A 22,725-nucleotide genomic window follows, 5' to 3' on the forward strand; every position below is an offset into this window, starting at 1 on the left:
GCATATGCAATACGTTTGAACTCACGGGTTTCTTTTGTTTACTCCTTCTACACAAACGATATACCTCTAGCACACGATGTAATGGGCATTATGTTTTACTTTCCCCAGAAATGGGGGGTTAGATTCAAATTCCGGGGGGACCACTTCCATTGATGAGTGGATACCAGGCACGACCATGGGGTTTCGAAAAGTACCCTAAACAAGGGAAGCAATTCTTTTCCAGATTATGAAAATGCATCTCTTAACAAGTATTTGGCTTGTGAAACCCTTCAAGTATTGGATATATTTCCCCCTTTTCAGCATTTTAAACATCGTTTTGACACCCTAATTGCGTTACATAGGCCTATACGTAACGTACTTGCCCACTCTGTCCCCTTTTACGCGTGGTCGCCCCTGGTATCCACTAATCAATGGAAGTGGGGCCCCCGGGCGGCCTCTCGAGCCAAATGTGGCTTTGGGAAGTCGTCCTCAATCGGATATATCGCTGTTACCATAGTAGCAAACAGAATTTTGCACACGAAACGCATATTAAATGTTCCGTCGCAGATGCGAAACGAAAAAAAAGTCTCATGTCACACAATTTGCATTGCAGGACATAGTTTTACGACCATGATGACGGGCCCAAAAAGTCCCTTCCAAAATCAACTACCATCGTAAATAAGCGTGCGCGTCCTCAAACGAAAGGTCGGGAATGTTGGCGTTGACGACGCCGCGACAGGAGTGAAAGCAGCACCGATAGTCTCGCTCTGATGATAAATATGCAGGCGAGATAGACAATGAAATTGAAAACACGGGACTTGTGATAACAATAATCGAACATGGTGGCTCAGTGGTAGAGCGCCCGCATCGTGAACAGGAAATCGTGGGTTCAATTCCCGGCCGGCCGAGTCATCAAAGACTTCAGAAACTGGCCCTCCGCCTTCTTGTCGCAAGCTCGAAGTTTTAGAATGGAGAATGGCAATAATAATGTGCAGGGCCCGCTGGAAGATCAGCTAATAGCTGAACTGGCTACCTTGGCTAAATAAGAATCATAATTATAAATGGCCAATAAAAATGAAAGCCAATCCTATAGCATACTTTTTTTCGTACGGGTATACGAGTTAGTACAAAGTCCCCCTGCTAAGCATTCAGAAAGGCTATGTAGTTGAGATTCATTTTCAAAACGGCGCCTCTGCCAAACCAGGTCTCTGCTTGATTCGCCTCCTGCAAAAGCTCCTACTTCTAAAGATAGTCCTCTGTAGCAAAAGAAGTGTGCTGTAGGCATTCTGTAGTCTCTGACTGTGGTCATCCAACTGGCCTTTCAAATCACACACCAATTTTCTCAGTCGATCTTTCCTTTGAATGATTACTTTCCCGCGAATTTTGACCTTCTCTCGCACTCTGATTTCTTCTTCTTCCTGCGCCAGGCGAATTTTCTCGTCCACCGCCTCCTTTTCAGCCCTCAAACGTTTTACTTTTTGTTCCAGGCTCTCTCGAATCTGGCCAAGTGTTCGCCGGGAGCTGGTTGTAGAAATCACCCCAACGGTGGCCATTCCGCAGTCACTGATGCTACTGCAGCTGCTGCTACAAGCGCCCATCAAAATGTCATCCTTATCGTTGCCCTGGGGCTCCGAGTCGGAAGCAGCTCCAACAAAATCATCCTCGTCGATACCAGCAAACCTATGACATAACATATCTACTTCATTCCCTCCAATTCGTCTCCGTAAATCAAATTCTGTTGTTGGATGGCCGCCGGCGATTCCGTCGCCTCCATCCGGACGCAGCGCACGTCTTTCTAGGTCGCCAGTTGAGCGTTCGCACAACGAACGTGCGTGACTCCGGTCGTCTACTGAAGATGTGGAAAAAGGGGAGTTCGCATTGACCTCAGGTAGAGAAAAAGCATCGCCGTCGTTGCAGCGAATTTTCTGCAAAGTGAATTCGCTCTGTGATGTCGTCTGCGCGTTGCTGCCCCTCGACATATCTGTTCCATTATACGGCTCGAGCTCTGCCACAGCGAGAATATCCTCGTCTCTCCCTACGTGCTTGTTATCCATGAAATGTCTAATTCGCATCGTTTCTCTCTTGACCAGGTGATCTCCAAAAAACCAGCGACGTCATGTGAACTTTGTGAAGAATGAATTATGGGTCCTCGAGTCCAGCACTTGTGAGAAATATCTCTTCTGACTCAGTGCTCAGCGGGCGATGGTCGGCCGTCGAAACCTGTGAAAATCAATGAAAGAGAATGTCATGAATGATTCAGGCGTGCATCATTCAATCCATTTAGATCATAGCATAAGAGGACCAACCAGGCATTATATTGAATATGGAGATTGCGCCACCAGTGCAGTCATAATTATTAGGATTTGTTTTCACCATAAGGCCTCAGCACTTTGCACAATTTGGGGGATATTAGAAAATATAAATTTCGTGAGATATTTTCATCGTATTATACCACAATAGGTTAATTTTGTCACGAAATGTTTATAATCAATTACAACACTGATTATTTTTTTATTCTCAAACTGTAATGTATTTCAAACGCAGTTATAAAGGTCCTGCAAAAACTTGATGATTAAGGAAGATGAATAGATAATATGAATTGATTTGATTTGAAGAACAATTTATTTCATCTAGTTGATTACTTAATTTCACAATCTAAATTGTAAGCAAAACGTCAATATACTGTTGTTGTATTTTACAATGTTAAGCCGCCAATGACTTAAAATTTCTTCTATTGTAATTTTTTCTAATTTGTTTTGCTTTCCTAATTTGTAAAGGAATTTGAATTACATGACTTGGCAGTATTACAGAATGAAAAGATCCTCTCTCCCTCTCTCCCAGACCTCTTTCTTTCTCTCTTATATTCGTCTTATCTTTCGTTTTTCACCTTCTCCCCCCCCCCCCTATGTTAAAAATCCCTATAAGCTGTTGACCCCCCCCCCCCACTTTAGCACCACCCCAGCAAATTTATTGAAAATGTAGACACCTTTGATCACTGCTGCAATGTCTGGTTTATTAGCCATTCTGCATACGGACATGTCTTCTCCCATCCACATATATTCATTTTACAATAATTATTGTAGGAAGTACAATGTTGATATAAAGTATGGAATGTTTCGTATCAAGAAGTTGGATAATGAAGAAATGGCTTGCCATACTTCAAAATACCCTGGATAAAACATCAAAATGTGACAGCTCTTAGCTGTGTGAATCCTTAATTTGAAGACAGTCGTCTGAACAGAATGAATATAGAAGGTCCCTGCCATTACCATGAGTACAGAAAGCCCCTGTTGCTGAAACATTGTGTGTGTGGGGGTGTGTGTGTGTGTAATTGAGTTTTTTTTTAGACGTGCATCAATCAGATACGATTATTTACGTCTTTAACATCACCATCCGAAAGACGACGAGACCGGGGCTCGAACCTCGAACCTCTGCCTGAATGTAACTTCCCACGCATAGCTTCAATTGCAGGCGCACGCCACAACGCCAATTTTTTATATCATTGTTAGCAAGTTTATTTGTGCTAGTCTTGTGTGAATAAGACTCACTTGTTGATTAAAGTTTCATTCGAGGTCTGTGCCTGCAGACTAGCTCATTTAGGCCTAAGAATATGCCTTGTACCCCATAGCACCTGCCAGTTCACCTATCATATCACTCAGAGAAATCTCCATGAGGGAATTCATAATCGTAATCTGAGATGGAGAGAGAGATAACTTCAGAAAGGAGAAGATGTGGAGATTGGGGGAGGGCTTGAAGCGAGTGGGGTGGGAGAGAGATAGAGGAAGGGGTAAGATGAGAAGTAGAGGAGGGGGTGGGATGAGAAGTAGAGGAGGGGTGGCAAAAGGAGAGATATATTGTTAAAAGTTAATTTACAGTTTCTCCCTGTTCCGAAATAATGACGAGAGAGAAAGAGAATGAGAGAGATGGGAAGAAGAAGAAAAAAATAGGAGGAGGAAGAAGGAGGAGGAGAAGAAGAAACGAAGAAGAAAAAGAAGGAGGAGGAGGAGAAGAAGAAGTAAAGAAGAAGCATGATTATAATACGCCAAAATATTATGACTAGTAAGAATGTAAATTCTACATTAAATGCGTAATATATTCCCAGTACCCTCCCCTTTTTGGTACACAAACAACTCGTATCATAAATCATACATGATTTGGAAAAGGATGTACATTATAATTCCTGAGGATATACATACAAGGCATGCATGGAGTTATCATCAATAATTTAAAAGAAATATGGGAAAGAGTGATGGCTTCCGTAATAATGATACTGCGCTATTTTATATGACTGCTTTCCCGTGTATCGGGAGGCATCATTTCTAGCCTGGCTCAAATAACATTGCATTTTGTTTCTTAAAACAAGCCTACATGATTTCTTGTACAACCATAGGACTGTTCCATGTTTACGATTTAGAAATTATGTAAAATCCTTATTTTGATCACTGTGCTCTATCTAAAATCAGAAGTAGTATAGGTCAACTGGAGCATTTTTTAAATACAAATTTCTGTAGAACATTGTTGATTGAATTTTCACATATATTCTTCAAAGGTGAAGGTAATTCGTTTATTTTATCTAACAAGATGCAAATGACATGAGCTCAATCGCATCTGATCACTTTATTGGCACTTCGTATTTAATTCTCTGGGGGCCAATTATTATCTTATTCCTGTCTCTCTGTAATCTAATTTAGAGGGGAACTTTTCAGTATAGTAACATTCAATAATATTAAGATGCTGATGTTCTCTCTTTTTTAGTCAATAAAGTCAATAAAAGAGATTTTGAATATATTCACAATTGAGACAGCTTGAGCAAAACTTCATATTATTGAGACGTAAAATAATGAATTTCATTTCATATAGAGGAAAATGTTGCAGTAATAACAGGCATATTGTACATTGCAATAAGGGGGACGGGGAAAGCGGCAAGAGAAAAAGAATAAAATCCGTGTAACTCTATGATATTCTAATTTTGTAATAAGCTAAACAAAAATGACATAACCCGTAGATCGTCAATTGACAGAAAAGAAACCATTATCGTGTTATTATCTTTATCTTAAAAGCGTCATTTTTGTACATCACAATTTTTTTTATTATAATGGTAAGCCTTTTCTCCTGCAGATTAGTTGCTAGAATGTACGCAGACGTCATAGTCGTGATAATCACAATAGCAAATACAATGTGATTGATATACGTCGAATATCGATATCATTGTGATCTTCGTCGTCTTGCAGGATGAGTTGGTGATTATCAAACAGAATAAAGCATATACCGATTCAACGTGACTCTCAGATTCTAAGGTTGCACCCAGTCTGATGTCATATTTGATTTATTTTCTATTTAATTTGTCATATTTTCTATTTAATTTGTCGATTTGTCATAACCGGGAATGGTGGCTCAGCGGTAGAGCGCCCGCCTCATGAACGGGAGGTCGTGGGTTCGATCCTCGGCCGAGTCATACCAAAGACTTATAAAAATGGGACCTTCTGCCTTCTTGCTAGGCGCTCAGCATTTAGATCGGAGAAGGGTAATAATAACATGTTATGTTATGCAGGGCCCGCTGGTAGAGCAGTTTCCTAACTGAAGTGGCTACCCTGGGTAAATAAAACGTTATTATTATTATTATTATAATTATTATTATTATTATATCACGTGATCAACAGTGATACACTCTCAATTCAACCGATTAAGACTTAATCAAAGTGAAAAAAATGCATTTTATGGGGCCCCGTCTTACTTACAAAGAGATTCTATTGATCCGATCAACCACAACTATGGAGAGCTAGCAACGTCAACATCTGAAATGCATGATTTTAAAACATTTTCTAGATATGCTCTTTATTCATATACATTCATTGCTTTCTTGAAAAGTGAGGGTGCTCCATTATGTTTACTAAGGACATTGCGCAAATTTCTTGTTGAAAAAGAATATGACACTGATGGATTTCCATACATTTGAGGTTTATCGAATCAATCGTAACTCTTCGTAAGACGAGGCCTGGGAATGTCTTGATATGGCCAATGATCCTAACAATTGAAATTACCGTAAAAGTGAAGAGTCTAAATGGATATCGAACAATTACTTGCCTCTCATTTAACCATTCTTTTACTTAACAAGCCCCTATTCATTAACTTATCTTGCTTATTAACCAATGTAACTTTAGTTCACCCCTCACTCAGTGACGTAATGAGATTTTGGAGGGGACAAGATAAGGCGCATCGGGAAATATTCATAAAAAGTTGCGAGCGAGCAAAAATTTCGACATTTTTATGAAAATAATCAAATTTTGTGATGAATTCTGACATAATAATAATTAGTAATATCATATTTCACCCTTCTCTCTTTCCTTTTCTTTTTTTTCGGGGGGGGGGGGCAAGCGCCCAACCCCACCCCATGTACGCCACTGACATGACTGACCTTAGTTCCAGTTTACCGCTTTTTATGTATTATCATGATTGACATTAAACTCTAAATCCGTATAGTTACTTTTCCGCTATTGCCTTTAGTGAACGGGAAAGTAATAAATATCTAATCTCAAATTTTAACCGATTGATAGCTATACTGTATACTCGATATGCGGTTGTTGTTTATGTAGCGTGCATGGTTCTCGATTATTTTCATTGCAGAAGTGCATTTGAATCTTCCTTCAAGAGTACTGACGTGTAAATGGGGCGGGGCACGACCAAGAAAAGGAAGGGAAAAGGGAGGGAAAGTGACTGAAATATCGTATCATTTTGTAAAAACTAAATTCTGTCAAAAATCAGGTTTTTTATTCAAAAGGTCATATTCTTTGCTCATTACTCTACTGTCCAAGAGTGGAACTTCACCAACCATAAATAAAATGACGTGTTTGGGAAAAAGAATGTTATATAAAAACTGGATTATCTTCTTCTTCCTCGCCTTCATCATGCCTTTTAAAAATACAATTTGAGCTAACTTTATTCTGGATGAAAAGTGAATATTAAGAACTTTAGTTTTAAAACTCCAAACAGAATTTACCATTAGTATCACCAAGACTTGCGTTTTCGTATCTCTCTCTAAAAACAAGGCAAAAGCGATTTTATGTCTCGCCCACGTATGAAAATCACCATAAATATTGTGATTTGCGAGGCGGAGGCACGCAACAGAATTGTATTGAAACTTCATTGTGAAATGATTGGGATGGAATAACACTTGTTATAAAAGCCTTGCACGTAAACTTTAATGTTGACCCGAAGATGACCTTTGACATTACCATGTGACCTCCAACTGCAGCATATCATGCAGGTCGCCTAAGTACATCTGCCATCCAAGTTTTTGTTGAAAAGTAACTTCCGGTTGCAGAGTCAGGTGTCATAAGAGTCTTGCATGTAAAATTTAACGTTGACCTGAAAATGACCTTTGATCTTACCATGTGACCTCCGATTGCAGCCTAACATGCAGGTCCCCCAATCCATCTACCATCCAAGTTTAGTTGAAAAGTGACTTAAGGTTGCGGAGTTGGGTGTCAAAAGAGAGTTTTGCATGTAAACTTTAACTTTGACCTGAAAATGACCTTTGACCGTACCATGTGACCTCCGACTGCAGCATAAGATGCAGGTCCCCTAAGTCCATTTACCATCCAAGTTTGGTTGAAAAGCATCAAACGGTTGTAGAGTTATGTGTCATTAGATATGTGACGGACGGACGACAGACGGACGGACGGACGACATTTGGATCCCTAAGTCTTGCCTTCACCTCCGATGGGCGAGACAAAAATAATGTCCAATGTACATTTAAATAATAATAATATTACGTTTTTATAGCACGTAATACATCGTAACTAAGCGCTTTATCGGATCCTGGCATGCCCGCATACATTGTATGCATCATCTCCTCTCCCTGGGGAGCATTCCAACAAGAGTTCCAAGACTCGTATGCTTTTGCATCCTACCGGGTACCCATTTAACACCTGCGTGGAGAGTTTTGCAAATTGTGGATTGACGCATTGCCAAAGGACCGCTATAGACCATTGGGGGATTCGAACACACGACCATCTGATTACAAGGCGAGAGTCAGAACCGCTACACAACGACGTTTCCACAATATTTCTTTCTCGTTCTGCAATGAAGGAAATCCATCATAACTTGCAATGTATTCCATACATGTCTCTGACAAGTACACACTCGCAACAAGAACTGTTCATTTGATGAGATTCAGAAAATCTCTTCTTACAAATTTCTAAATGTTTCAGTCTGCCGCAACAATTCATCATCCATGTCATCGAGATACATTTTACTTTGAAAAGAAAATCACCAAATATTCATTCGTACTGAGGGCAAATCCATATCCATTCGTCAACATCTATCTTTTCAAATTCAAAATTCATTTATTTCCACATCTATAAACACGAGGTATACAGTGCATTGAGAATCATATAAAAATATAATCCAAGATAGCGGCGTTTTAATAAAGAGATAGATGGACTCTCCTCTTGTACACATGCAGTCTCTGCATATTATATCAATCTCCCTCTCCGAATTTTTTTTTCAAAAGTGACATCTTGAATGAAAACAAGTATGTCTATGACATTCGAATCTGAAAGTCAATGCACTAACTTGTAAATAGAAATGAATAACACATTGGCATTAATCTCGTAAAAGAAAGGTGAGGTAAACTTCACAATATCTTTATAAAATATTGTACATCAGGACTGTAAAATGTGTTGTTTAATTTTCGAAATCATATAAAACATAAAATGACTTACACAATATCTTACAGAACAACAATAAAAAATAATATGATGCGGTTGGATAGCCCATATCAGAGCTAATTAGCATAATAACTATGTTCTAATTCCATGGGGTCCAATATTATGCTGCATAATTCTGTAAAATCTGAATGAGATTTGACAATCTATCATCGTTACATACAATAGAATCATAGATAATGAAATATGAAACTAAACAAATAGAAAATAATCAAACAAGCATACCCGGCAAGCATAATGCTGTGTTATCAAGTGTTTTCAACGATAAGGCAATGTTAGGGACGCCCCATAGATGCACTACAGGGGGTAGGGGTCATCGCCCCTATTCTCAGTGAAAAGGGGAAAGAAATGGACAAGAAAAAAGGATGGCAATTGGAATCAAAGAACAAATGGTATCAAAGTAGAGGTGTGAGTCATCTAACTTTAAGTGATCCATATTATTAGTATTCAATTTACATGATCGAGTTATTTTTTTAAACAATTATGTTTCTTTGATCATTTTTTTTAATTCGAATTAATATGTTGTGAGTGTGCATTTTAACTTTAATGTGTAGGCCGACACCATTCATTTCTTTAGTTTACGTATAATTAAGTGGTGACACACTGCTTTCTGTTGGAAAAACATAATGCAAGATAGAGATAGGGTGTTCATATGTGAAGTTGGCATAATACATATATATCAAATGAAATGATATAGAATAATCATTGCAAATATCCTCATTACTTAGCTCAATCATTTCTATGCATTCCGTTTTCATTAAATATACACGAATTCGGTGGTATTGTTTATTCAGCAAAGCAATTGGTATGCTTGGGAATGGGGAATGAACTCATTTCACTTTGAGAATGATTTTAGCCTCCCGTAAAAGCCGCGAGTGGGAAATAATGACGACAAAAGCACTCGAAAATGTCAACCATTGGAAAGGTTAATATACTACAATTAACAGTGTCGATTCTGCTGATAAAGCGTATGGAAAGACCACTGCAATAATAATATCCGTTATTTTTCCAAACAATATATTATCAAACTTTCGTTCAAAATATCAACACGATTTGTAGACATGCATGGAATGGAAAGTGTATATGAAGTCATTCCTATTATTTTGCGGATGTAAGGAAAAATAAATTTAAACAAGATTGATAAATTTACCTAGCAGAACACGGCGACATTCACAAAAGACATTGGTGTCAAGACAAGAAGCACGCACAAAAGAGTGATATTTTATTGAAGAAAGTCACGCCCGGCTGCAGCAGAAGTTTGACGTAAATTGTGACGTTTTCGTCCTGCCTATACCATGAAAACTACCATTAAAGGATTAAGCTGTTATTAAACGATGATAGAACAATATACACGAGGGTCTACAGAAATTAATGCGATAGTATCCAAATGTATTAATGATTTTGGCTGTTCTCAGATTGTAGTTCTATTTTAGAACATGATGTCTGCTAAAATGCATGCCCCCCCCCCAGAAAATACATAGACTACGTCATTTCAGAATAATGACAATCTAATATCAAATTTTTGTTTGAGATTCATGTTTTGATTTTCCTTTATTTTGGTCCAAAGATTTTGCAGTATGTTATTGTTTCTAATTCGACATCCAGCAAAATCTATCATAGACTTTTAAATCATTATATCACAATGAATAAAAGAAAACATTTTTTACTAGCTTAATGTTGGCATTCCATTGAACCTACGAAACAGTATGGTAAAAACAACAACACTTGTTACCCAAAAATATCGTGCCCAATATTGTTGGTAAAATTATATTACCATCTGTTTGTGTTTGTCTCGATAAAAAAATCTGAAAGTTGTTTTTTGTCATTGTATTATCGTTTGACTAAGTTGATCAAAAATTGGTCACAAATTCTGATCCACGCTTGTTTTTTCAGTTTATACGAAATGTTTCGCAAAATACCGACGTTAGGAAAAAAATGAGGGGGGGTTGTGTACGAAAATATTGCACAACTAACCAATGCTATTAAGTTATCATCAAGACTAACGGACGATATTCAGGATTGACATTAAGCCCCCCCCCGGAAAAACTCGTTAATGAATGAATGAATTATTTAATTAAATCAACGAATGAATGAATCAAACAATCGATAAATCAATCATAAAATCAATCAAACATTCATTCAATCATCCAATTTAAACAAAAATAAATGAAATAATCTAAAAAAAAAATAAATAAAAAAATATAAGACGACAAGAACGCACTTGTAGAAATATAAATTTTGGTTGGTTCTTTTTAGGACCAACACATACCCTAAAATGAAAACACCACACTATCTTATCCTTAGTAAATGACACCGGTTACACTGGCTAAAATTGGTTAGATAAAAGACCTTCATATTCATGGATTGTAATTTGTTGGGAATAAGATAATTTTATTTGCATGATGCTTCATGAAATACGACTTTCATCGTTTACATTTAAAATAGCTGTGCCATCAGTGAAGTGAAAATTTAATTCTGGATGCAAATCATTATATCTTTGGGCATTAGGTTGACCCAATATCATTTTATTGTTGTCATCGACGATATTCTACTCCGACAATATAATGAACCCTATCTTGAAGCGATAACATTTTCGAGCGTACTTTTGCATACTAGTCATTAAATGATAGAAATTAAATTACTTTTCAATATCGGCTCTAATTGAAGGATTTTCGCCATTGATCAAATTAATTTTACTGGATATATCGTTATATCGCTGGTGATCGCTCGGAGTATTATGTCCATTTGACAGACATCTAGCAAATTCATGTTTTAATCAATCGCTATCACCCCCCCCCCCCCCCCCCTCCCTCACCGCCTCCACCTCTGTCTATCTCTCCCTCCCCTCCCTCTTTCTCTCACTATTTTTATCGCTTCTTTTATTTCTCCTTCTCTCCTTCTTTTTCTTATTACAGTATTATCTGTTTAAAAAATGTCTCCTATTCAGCTCTCCCTCTCTCTCTCTCACACACACACGCAAACACAACAACACACTCCTACTTTCATTTAATAATTTCTCTTTTTCTCTCTCCCTCTCTCTGTTAATACTTTCATGAACATCCTCATAATTGAATTCATTATGGCCACTATGCTACGGCGCCTTGAAGAGATGCGGAACCCATTTTAGCCATTTAATTATAAAACCATAATCATGAAAATGCTTAAAGTGCACCTGAGCAAAAGAGCGCCATTTCGATTTCCCGTTGACTTTTCGCCGCAGGTTGCATTTATTTGGAACTTTAAATTGAATTGAATTGAATTGAATTTATTTTCATACTTCACACGATAACAAAATAATAACATAATACAAGAAATACATTTGGTTACATAGAAAAATACAAAGATAATGGCAGTAAATAAAGTGAAATATGAAGGAACCTGCATGAAAAGCAGAGCTTGTAGTGTCTGCAGGTTTAATTATGAAGTTCGTAAGGAGATCGGACACTAAAGAATAATTAGTCTACAAAGGAAAAGCCAAACATTAGCAATAATATAAATATCTCGCACATGGAATAATACGATCGCAGAAAAAGAAATAAAAGAAATTAATAGGAAGGTGAAGACTATAGTGTGTGCACAAATAGTCAGAAATGACACACTGTATTAATATTATCATCATTATATAAGAAATGCATAAATCGCGGTTTAGATATTAAACGGCCCTCTGACAGCAGTGGCGTATATAGAGCCAAAAAATGAGGGGGCAGAACATGGCGTATGTGGGAACATTAACGAAATGTCATGACCGAGCAAAAAAGGCTCTTTTTAAATGGAAATCTAGTTTTGTGATAGATTTTGAATACTAGTATAATATTCAACAAATTATATATATTTCACCCTGCCCCTCCCTTTTAAATACCTTTCTCCTATCTCTATTTTTCTCGGTCTTAGAACGGAGGGGGGGGGCGATAGAACCAGCTCCCTACCCACACTGTTCGCTTGTCATACATTGTGATATTGTTCTTAACTATTGTACCATCCCCCTTCTATACTGCTCTTCTCTAAGATGTCATGTACAAAGATTGTACTATATATCAGTGTAGAGATGGCAGAAGATTGATGATGATGATGATGGTGATGATGGTGGTGGTGATGATGAGGATGATGATGATGATGGTGATGATGGTGGTGGTGATGATGAGGATGATGATGATGGTGGTGATGATGATGGTGGTGGTGATGACGATGGTGATGATGACGATGATGATGATGATGATGATGGTGATGATGATGATGATGATGATGATGATGATGATGATGATGACAATTATGACGGTTGTGGTGATGGTGATCATGATGGTGATGATGGTTAGGATGATAGTGTTGATAACAGAGACAAGCAACAACAATAATAAACACCTTGATGAAAATTCATGATTTGCAGGGATATGTGACATGCATGTTGTTTCTGTCAAAATGGCAGATGAAAAAGAGAATTTGCAATTACGGGCCTGAAGTCTATTGAGCTTTGAAACCAAATAGTCGTATAAGCTCCAAAGATTTATAAGAGATATAAAAGGTAATCAAGTCACGCACAGCACACTATGAGTCACTTTTACTTGACCTTTTTGTAAGGTAACTGGTAAATACCGCTTCTTGAAATTCTAAGAAGGTCCCTGCAGGTATAATGTAATATAATTTGAAGAAATAAAGTATATTGCGTCATATTCCGAAATGCATTGGCATACTGAATAGAGATAATAATGATTCACAGTTTGAGAAGGGCCTAGCAAGGGGTATTCAGATGCCATTTGAGAGATCATCGCGATTGAGCATAAATACATGAATAGATAGCTTGATCAATGAAAATTATCAAATGCACCACTCTATTTTTTAGTGTTCAGAATCCTGAATCTACCACTGCCGCACATGTTTCAAGCTCATTTAATCTTAAAACAGTTAGAACAAAGCAAATTATTAGAAAAAAATGAAAAAGAAATATACCATGAAAAGAATAAATTATTTTGTATGTTGAGCAGAACAGAAGGAAGTATACTGAAAATTGTTTTCTTTTTCTTTCTCACTCTCTTTTTTAAAATGCCTCATTCTAAAAACAATGCTGAGGAAATGATGATAAAGATGTTATAACGTGATCGTGACTGTCATCAATTATTAATCATGGGGATCGATGTGAGAGGGGGCGGGGATACTCCAACATGAAAAAAAAACCCGGATTATTATTCTTTGAAAGAAAATTTGTTAGTTCTAATCCCCCAATTGTTTTCATCGACATTTCTTTAAGTTACAATAAATATATATTTGAAGGCTCGGGATACCATAGCGCTACATGGCTGTTCTTATGTTCACATAAAAAGGCAAACAACATCAGTGAGCACAGGCAAACCTTGGCTCTCTGACATGACTTTATTATCAATCAATTTTCTGGGAAAGCGCAATGGAATGCACATTCACGCATCGTCATGTCGGTTACTACGAGCAACGATTTAGAAGATGATCATTTCAGAATTTTGGGGCAATGACTGTTTAGAGAGGATGAATATGAGTGGATCAAAGGGGAAGTTTACCCTGACACAAAGTTTGTTGTAAAAATAGCAGAAAAGTAGTGAAAAATTTTGCCGAAGATTTGAAAAATCTGTCAAAGAATAACAAATAAGAGGAGCAGGCGTGGTGTATATATATATATGCTGCAGGCAATCAATACGAACATATTTTTCTTAAATTTTGATAATTTGATTTGTGACGTCATGTGCGAGCATCTTTTCTTCTTATTATTTATTATTATAATAATAAGAAGAAAAGATGCTCGCATATGACGTCACAAATCAAATTATCAAAATTTAAAAAAATATGTTCGTATTGCTTGCCTGCAGCATATATATTTCTACATAATATGGTAAAAAAATCAACGAAATGTCATTTTATATTTTCTATTTCACACCCGTTCCTAAAAAAAAAATCATTACGAACTATTTAAAAAAAATGAAATATATGCACTTTATATTGCATAACATATGGGGCAGCTGCTCGTTTATGACGTCACAAATCCAAAACTGAAACTTCTAATAACTTTCCTCAACCCTTTACCAATATTTGTTATTATTTTTTTCTGCTATATTTACACCTTTAAGAGAAGGGGGAGTGGAAGAGGAAGAGAGAGAGAGAGAGAGGGAAAGAGCAGATAAAGAGAGAAAGAGACAGAAATCAAATGAGGATAAGATAGGTTACAAGAGCCGGGGTGCTTCAGCCCACCCACTTTTTCAATAAACGGGTACTAAGTCGTAAAAAATGAGCATCGGCGTGTCTTTTTAGCATGGTCAGCCCCCTCCCACACACTTTGAAAAACGAGCTCTGTGGTATAGAGGGAGAGAGAGGGGGAGGGAGAAGGGGTGAATGTGGGAATGGAAAAGAAAGCAATGTAATAGGGGGACGTGATGCCGAAGTGCATAAATAGGATGGAGAAAGAAAGAAAGGCAGAAAATTTGAAGGATGAATAAATAGAGAGGAGAGGAAACGGGGAAATAGTGGACGATTAAAAAACGTAGAATACGAAATAGATTGCTTGTGAGGATGCCATGCCGTAAACAACATTGAACAGAACCAGGATAACAACCATGCCGCGCACTGTATAGGAAAAAAAGAAAAATCAATACTGGCGTGTTCAGGAGCACTTTGCGAAGTGGGTTTCCCAATGCAGGAACATAATATAACTGACTTAAAGTTTGCTTTTGGTATTCTCTTTCTTGACTGAGAAGACAAAAAACATGCAGAAATTTAGGCCTACAGTTGTACTGGCGACTAGCTATAAACAATAACTTTTCGAAGTATTACATGTTTTTAGAACGGTTACGAGAGCCTTTCCTTGTAAATTTAGCATTTGCGGGAGAGGGGGGAGGGGGCGGTGGTAGCAAAATCATGCCTTGAACCTTGAAGAAGTACCCTCCCAAAAAGTATACACGCTGTCCTGGAGAGGGTTGTGCTGTGTCAGGTGCTGCCAGTGCTTCAGGTGATGTGATGATCCTGTGGTGGTATTCTTGGTGCACTATATACAGTGTACTAGCCCCAAGCACACTGCCCCAAGCTCCCTCCCCATGTGACGCCCCCCTGTATTGTGATTTCAAACCTCACATCACACCCTGGCGCCCCCCCCCCCATCTTTTTCCTCCGGAAGCAGAATCCGTTTTTGGGAGGGGGGCTGAGTGATAGATTGCCAATCCCCAGTAATCATTAAACTAATTATCACCTTCGACCTATATGCAGCTTGGTAATATACATCATGTCCCAAATTGTGCGTATTGAGAGTGTGTTGGAGAAATGCAATGAATGACGTTACGTAATCGAGTGATGAAATTATAGTTTCATAAATATAGGTCCATCTCTTATGCATGATACACGTTACAGTCGCACAAAATGAATCCGTCTCAAAACTGTCACTCGCTATTTTATGGTTGGCTTGAGGTCTATCTGGCAGATGTGACTGTTTCATGCTGTGTGTGAGGGTGTGTGTTTGTTTGTGTGTGTGTGGTTTGAATAGGATGATGCGTTCAAAAAACTCTGCAAGCGAACAAAGTGAGCAAGCCAAAAATCAACAATTTACAATTAATTGAGTGTTATATAGAGTTGGTGTGTAGAATACTCGAATGCGTTGTCAATCAAGAAAATTCAACCCAATGCTTGTGGCAATCTAATACGATGATTGATGATGAGGGGTAAGATTTAACCAAAAAAAAGTTTTTTATGGGGGTGGGGGTACACGCACTAGACGTCAGTGTTGTGATAAAGCCAGGCCTATAATAAAGGCATGGCAGACGACATATCCGCATAAGAATCATATAAAGATACAAAGGGAATATTGGCTTAATCATAATGACCATCATCATCAATTCAAAATAGAATGATCATGCTTTATTACTTTTACACATTTGGTTTTGCAATTTGTCATTTGCATGATTGCTTTCGTATTTCCAATCCATGCCATTGCTTAACTCTTTAAGATAATGAACGTTGTCTAAAATTATTTCCACCGCTTATTCGATTTTATGATCGAAGAAAAATATGTTGAATTACAGAAATTGAGCATCATTTTAATGAGAAATAATTTATAAAACTAAATTGATTTATATAATTCTATCATTCTCTTTACGATTATGATGAAATGGAATGTTTATTTATAGAAACGCGAATTATTTTAACAAATAAAACAATGACACAAACAAGACTAAAAATAAGCTTATAACCATGCATGACTCGAGGTTTTCTTTGAAAATCATTTAAACAAAATAGTGGTTGTTTTTGCACTGCCGTGATTTTAAATGTCACACAATCTACCACTGCTTTTATCGAGAGGTACAGGGAACGAATTTCATTTTATTTTAATGAGATTTTGTCCCTCGGTAGTAAACATTCTACCTGTCCTGTATATACAAATCAGCCACAAGCCGAATAGATCTCTTTGAAAGCACCCGAAGACATGCTCTAGTAGAATTATTGTCCGAGAACATGGAGAAGATCTTCCGGACAATCTTACTCCCATTTTAGAGGGTTGGGAAAGTGACAGTGCACACTTTTGCAAACAGCCATTCAAATCGTGTATTTCTATTAATATATGAGTTGTATCAGGGCATGATAGATGAGCCTGGCCCGAAAATTGACAATTGATATATATATATATATATATATGTATATATATATATATATATATATATACACACACACACACATAATGCTGCGAGCAAGCAATAAGAATAAGCAATAAGAACATATTTGATAATTGTTTTACTTTTTTAATACAAATATCTAATTTGTGATCTTAATTTTCTTTTTTTTCTGTCTTCTGTTGTTCTTGGCCCCGAAACTTATATAAAAAAAAGCCTCCCATCCCCCGTTCCAGCATCTGTACACCACTAAGAACGTTATTTCATTTCTTCCCCCTTCAATATTTTCGGGGGGGGGGCGGCACTGAGTCCCCTAACACTTAAATAACAGCAAACCACAGTCCCGGTCCACTTGTAATCCCACCACCATCCTTATCCTTCCGCTGCGCACCTCACTCATTTAAAATGCATCCATTGTTTATACATGAAAGTCCAAATAGATGCCGCGGTTTATACCTGTTCACGGTTTACGTATGTGGGGGAACAACTATCCTCTCCTGCAAAATAGAAAGAAAACAAGAACAGAAAATATCCAGACGACGGGACAAGCCGACAGCATTTTGCTTTCCAATCAATCTCCCTTGATGGTTGAGCAATATAATGAATGCCCCACTGTTTCCTTTGCTTGTTTGATTTTGCAATGCTCACATACAGCAGTATGTAATAATAATTTTTTTTTAAATAGTCAGATAATCACTTACAATTTGAAATCTAGCACAATGAAAATCTCATTTCCGAGTCTCTGTGAACGTTCTTACATAAACATTTATTCGACAATTCTATTCGTAAAAAGGGAATATTGGATATCAAAGTTGGCATTGTTTTGGGAATATTGTTTACGGTTCATATTCATTGTACCGATTTGAAAATTAATATAACTGCACACAATAGTGGCGTAAAGAAACGAACTTCTTGAGGGGCCGGCCAAACATGACTTTGTATATGAGGCAAATGCTACGAACGAGAAAAGCGAGCGAACACAAACATGGTGACCTCTTCAGTACAAAATGCACCCTAATTTTGTGACAGAATTTAACGTAGTATTTAAAAATATATACCACATTTCACCCAAATTTTTTTCCTTCTTTGGGGGGTAATGAGAATGTTGGGGTCCATTTGAGCCTTCATCTCCCCATCTGCCGTGGTACACGGTGTCTAAACCATTGGTTAAAGGGATGGTCCGGGCTGAAAGGATTTATAGCTTAATAAATAGAGTAGAATTCACAAAGCAAAATGCCGAAAATTTCATCAGAATCGGATAACAAATAACAAAGTTATTGAATTTTAAAGATTAGCAATATTTTGTGAAAACAGTCGTCATGAATATTCATAAGGTGGGCTGATGATGTCACATCCCCACTTGTTCTTTTATATTTTATCATATGAAATTAGGTTTATTCCAATTTTTTCATCCAAGAACTAGAAAAATTGGATTGACAACAAACTTAGTGCATTAGATATTTATTGCTGCAACTTATTTCATTATAAGGGAGACATATTATTCACACAAGTATGAAATAATGAAAAATATATTATTTTATGTAATAACATAAGAAAACGGAAAGTGGAGATATGACATCATCAGCCCACCTAATGAATATTCATTACGACTGTTTTCACAAAATATTGCTAAAATTTAAACTGCAATAACTTTATTATGTGTTATCCGATTATGAGGACATTTTGCTCAGTGAATTCTACTCTATGTATTAAGATATAAATATTTTCAGCCCGGACCATCCCTTTAACATATAGATTTCATAACGTGTTTTTAATTTCTCCATCTTTGTTCAATAATGCACAAAGTTTATATTCGGAGAAGTTTTTGATAAGAAATGTAACAGTTGAGGGGGGGGGGTAATAATGACCAACGTATATGTTGCTAAATCAGACAAATTCTTCTTTTCTGTTACATTATTAATGCTGTAAGTCTGCAACACTCTATGTATTACATAGAGTGTCATCGGCATACACGCTTCTGTTTTCATTCACATCTGTGCCCCATATTGTTATCTGAAATTTCCGTAAATACTCATATTCATGCATAATCATATTGAACAGAAATGGAGATAATGTATAGTCCTGACGTACTCAATATAAAAAATATAAAAAGGAGAATATGGCATTGGTATTGATCGTAATATTTTCTGTCAATTTAATATTATAGGAAACACTGGCTTTCTTTGACATTGAATGAGGTTTGATAGCTTTAATTAACCCTTTAATATTTTGGAAACTATTGTTGATTATTATAGACGTAAAAGAGAAAGAACGATCAAAATGACAATGCTGATTTGAGAGCAACAAAAATGTTTCTAACTATGATAAAGCATTTTAGGGCCCTCTTCTTTTCAAATGTTCATCGAAATTAAAGAAACCTCAACCTAATATACATAACACCCTCACTCGCCAAAGGATGTTGTCCCATTTTTGGGTAAATGAACTTTCTTTGATGCTGCATCGTTCGTTCGGAATCCTTCACAAGTGGCCGGTATTTCAGTTTAAAAGGAAGGTGAATCCGATCCACTTTCTCATCAACCCATATATACCATAAATTCAATAGAAATAATATTCTTTAGATGTTATTGTATGAGGGTACATAAAGAGAGCAGGGGTGAATCCAGGATTTTCCAAAAAGGGTTCAGTTTTTTGTTCAGACATCAATCTGACAGTAAAGAGGGGAAAAAGACAGAAAACTGTCTTCACTCTCAAGGGGGGGGGGTGGGTAAGGGCCCGATGTGCCCCTACCTGGATCCGCCAATTAAATTGTTCTAAAATATTTATATATATGAAAAAAGGGGGAAAGATACAAATTGAATAATGGTAGGTGTAGCTAACATCAAACTTTCCCAGAGCTATCCTCCCTATATGCGCAATATATCGTTCACTACAGCAGAGAACATAATTATTTCTGTGAGGAAAAGCCAGACGGGTGCTTTCTTTCCATCCCCAATAACAGACCGACCCCCAGAGGCCTATGTCAACATCTACCAATGATAACGCGTCACATCCGATCTCTCACATTATCTGATGAGACGTGGCTGCATTTGGTAAAAGAATCAGTCCCTTAATGGCACTAAATAACACGACATTCTGGTGTAAGTGAACAGTCGTTATTGTATTCTTGGAGAAGGAAATCAAATGAGCCAAAGCCGCCAAGATCATTAATGCCGTATCAGCTCGTCGTTTTTAACATACTAGTATGTATTACATTACATGGCATATCCGACCGACGACACTCTTCGAACATTACAATCGAAGATATCTGTCTGAAGTCGCAAAACTACACAGCTCAGCCAAGCTCAGACATAAATAAACAAAAATTATTATTCACTCATTATTTTTTTTTCGTACACAACCACTTACCTAAGAAAAGCACTAATTTCCAAGGGATGGTTCTCTGGAAAGGAAACTCCTAAATACTGCAATTGCGGAGAAGACTGGCAGGTGGTTTGAGATGGTGGGTGAAATCGTCTCTCTAATTCTGTACCAAAACAACGGAAAAGTGTATCGGTGTATGCTTTCAGAGGAAGAAGACATAGCTGTCTAAGCAAGCTTTCTACATTCGCGCTAACATGGTATACATAGCAAATGCCACTTGAGCTTGTTGGATAGCAGAATAGAGAGAGGGGAGTAAAAGGCGCGGGAAAATGTATGAGGGTTGTTCATGTACATTGTCTACCAACCAACGCACACGATTCAATACATTCGGCTTCGTAGATGGAAAAAAGGTCATAAGCCGTGGGCAGCGCGCACACGACGGGAGTAGAATAGGGAGGAGAGATGAATTATGATAATGAATGACGTAGAGTGAATCATAAACACGTATTACATTCGCTTATGAGTCCCTGAGGCTGTGGTGTCCTCCGAGAATTAGTCAATAAAATTAGGCGTTTTTTCATCCCCATACCACGCATGTCGGTCTAGCGCTTTTATCTATATTGCCTGCGTGCATGCATGCCCCACCCCTTTTGGTTTCGATGTACCATTATTCGACGTTACCCTTACCTCTTTTCTTCAATCTCCCTCTATCCATATCCACCCGTCTATCCCTCCCCTCTCCCTCTCTCACATAGTTACCCCCCCCCCCACTCTCTTTCTCTATCTTGCTCTATTTCCATTTACCTTCCCACATTATTGCTCCTTTCCCTCCAACGATTATGACGTTTGTCCCAACTGGTGTTGGATGATATAAGTTCAATAACAAATGCAGTTTACCTCATCAAAATATTGTACCCCCCTCCCGTCATGTCCTTCGTCATCCTCTCCATCCGTCAGCCCAAACTTGATCAAAGACGCCGATATAACTCCACATCACTCCACATCAGAAACGAATGAATAAATGAATAAATAAATGAATGATTAAATAAATAAGTAAATGAATGAATAAATAAATAAATAAATAAAAATAAATAAATGAATGAATAAATCACTTGTAACAGGCTTTCCTCTTCGCCCCTGATCCTATGTACCCCTAGGAGCATTATTGAGCCCCGTTGCATTAAACTATTTATAATATCAAATTGGCAATATCAGTTTAAAAGCTACTGAAATCCTTCAATCTCATTGGCTGATAGTGAACCTGTTCTAGATAATGTCATTGTTATTATAACAAGTCTTGATGAAACGAGACCCTAGCAACGCTTGAAGAGATAGTTACAATCAAACGTTACTCCAAATTTAAAGGTATCTAAAGCGTGCATTTGGGACTTTATAAATTGCTGTTAAGCCAGGCAAACATTTCCTAATTTTAATCAATAATGGGTAAAGATGATGATAATGCAGGGGCCGCGGAGGGGGGGGGGCTAGGTGGACTTCAGCCCCCGCCCCACTTTTTTCCAAAGCCGTGTACAAAAAAAATAGTCAATTTTGAATTTGTGAATGTTCAGCCCCCCCCCCCCACCTTCCAAAACCGTTCCATGGCCCCTGTCATGATGTTCATGTTGAAAATAATAATAACAGTATTGATAATAATAATGATGATCAAAATAATAGTAATGATAATAATAATAATGATAAAAAAATAATAATGATGATAATAATAATAATGATGATAATAATGATGATAATGATAATCATTACAGAATTGATAATAATAGTGATGATGATGATAATAATAGTCATAATTATTACTTAAATGATAACAACGAAATTAAATTGATGATACTAAAAACACTAAAAACAACAGTAATGAGAAAAAGTATATAGAAAAAAGATAATAACGATAACAAGAATGGTAAGAATGGTAATGAAGATAAATTTGATAATGATGGTAATTAATCCAGGTTGTTGTCCTTTTATTGCAACATCAGTATGGTTAGGAAATTGGAGAATCCACTTTAATGCCCTTAAATGTCCAGACAGCAATTACACCGCTTCAAAATCATGAAAATCATTTTTATCTACAT

At 37.2% G+C, this 22,725-nt stretch overlaps 1 protein-coding gene across 2 annotated transcripts; it reads right to left on the minus strand.

Annotated features, from left to right (window-relative positions):
- Window positions 1-622: 622 nt before the first annotated feature.
- On the minus strand, window positions 623-20,988 carry LOC121415977. 2 transcript variants are annotated; one of them, XM_041609392.1, is made up of 2 exons: window positions 20,684-20,988; window positions 623-2,199 (listed from the first exon to the last, which is right to left on the minus strand). In XM_041609392.1, exon 2 carries the CDS (start codon window positions 2,049-2,051, stop codon window positions 1,158-1,160), a length of 894 nt encoding a protein of 297 aa, XP_041465326.1. In that variant the 5' UTR covers window positions 2,052-2,199; window positions 20,684-20,988; the 3' UTR covers window positions 623-1,157. The 2 variants fall into 2 exon arrangements, with proteins under 2 accessions (XP_041465326.1, XP_041465335.1); XM_041609401.1 differs by lacking the exon at window positions 20,684-20,988 and adding an exon at window positions 3,528-3,720.
- Window positions 20,989-22,725: the final 1,737 nt, after the last annotated feature.

This window comes from Lytechinus variegatus, chromosome 1 (assembly GCF_018143015.1).
Source record: "Lytechinus variegatus isolate NC3 chromosome 1, Lvar_3.0, whole genome shotgun sequence".
Lineage (NCBI taxonomy): Eukaryota > Metazoa > Echinodermata > Echinoidea > Temnopleuroida > Toxopneustidae > Lytechinus > Lytechinus variegatus.

Coding starts and splice junctions, on each gene's coding strand:
- LOC121415977 (XM_041609392.1), bottom strand. CDS start 2,051: ATGCGAATTAGACATTTCATGGATAACAAGCACGTAGGGAGAGACGAG.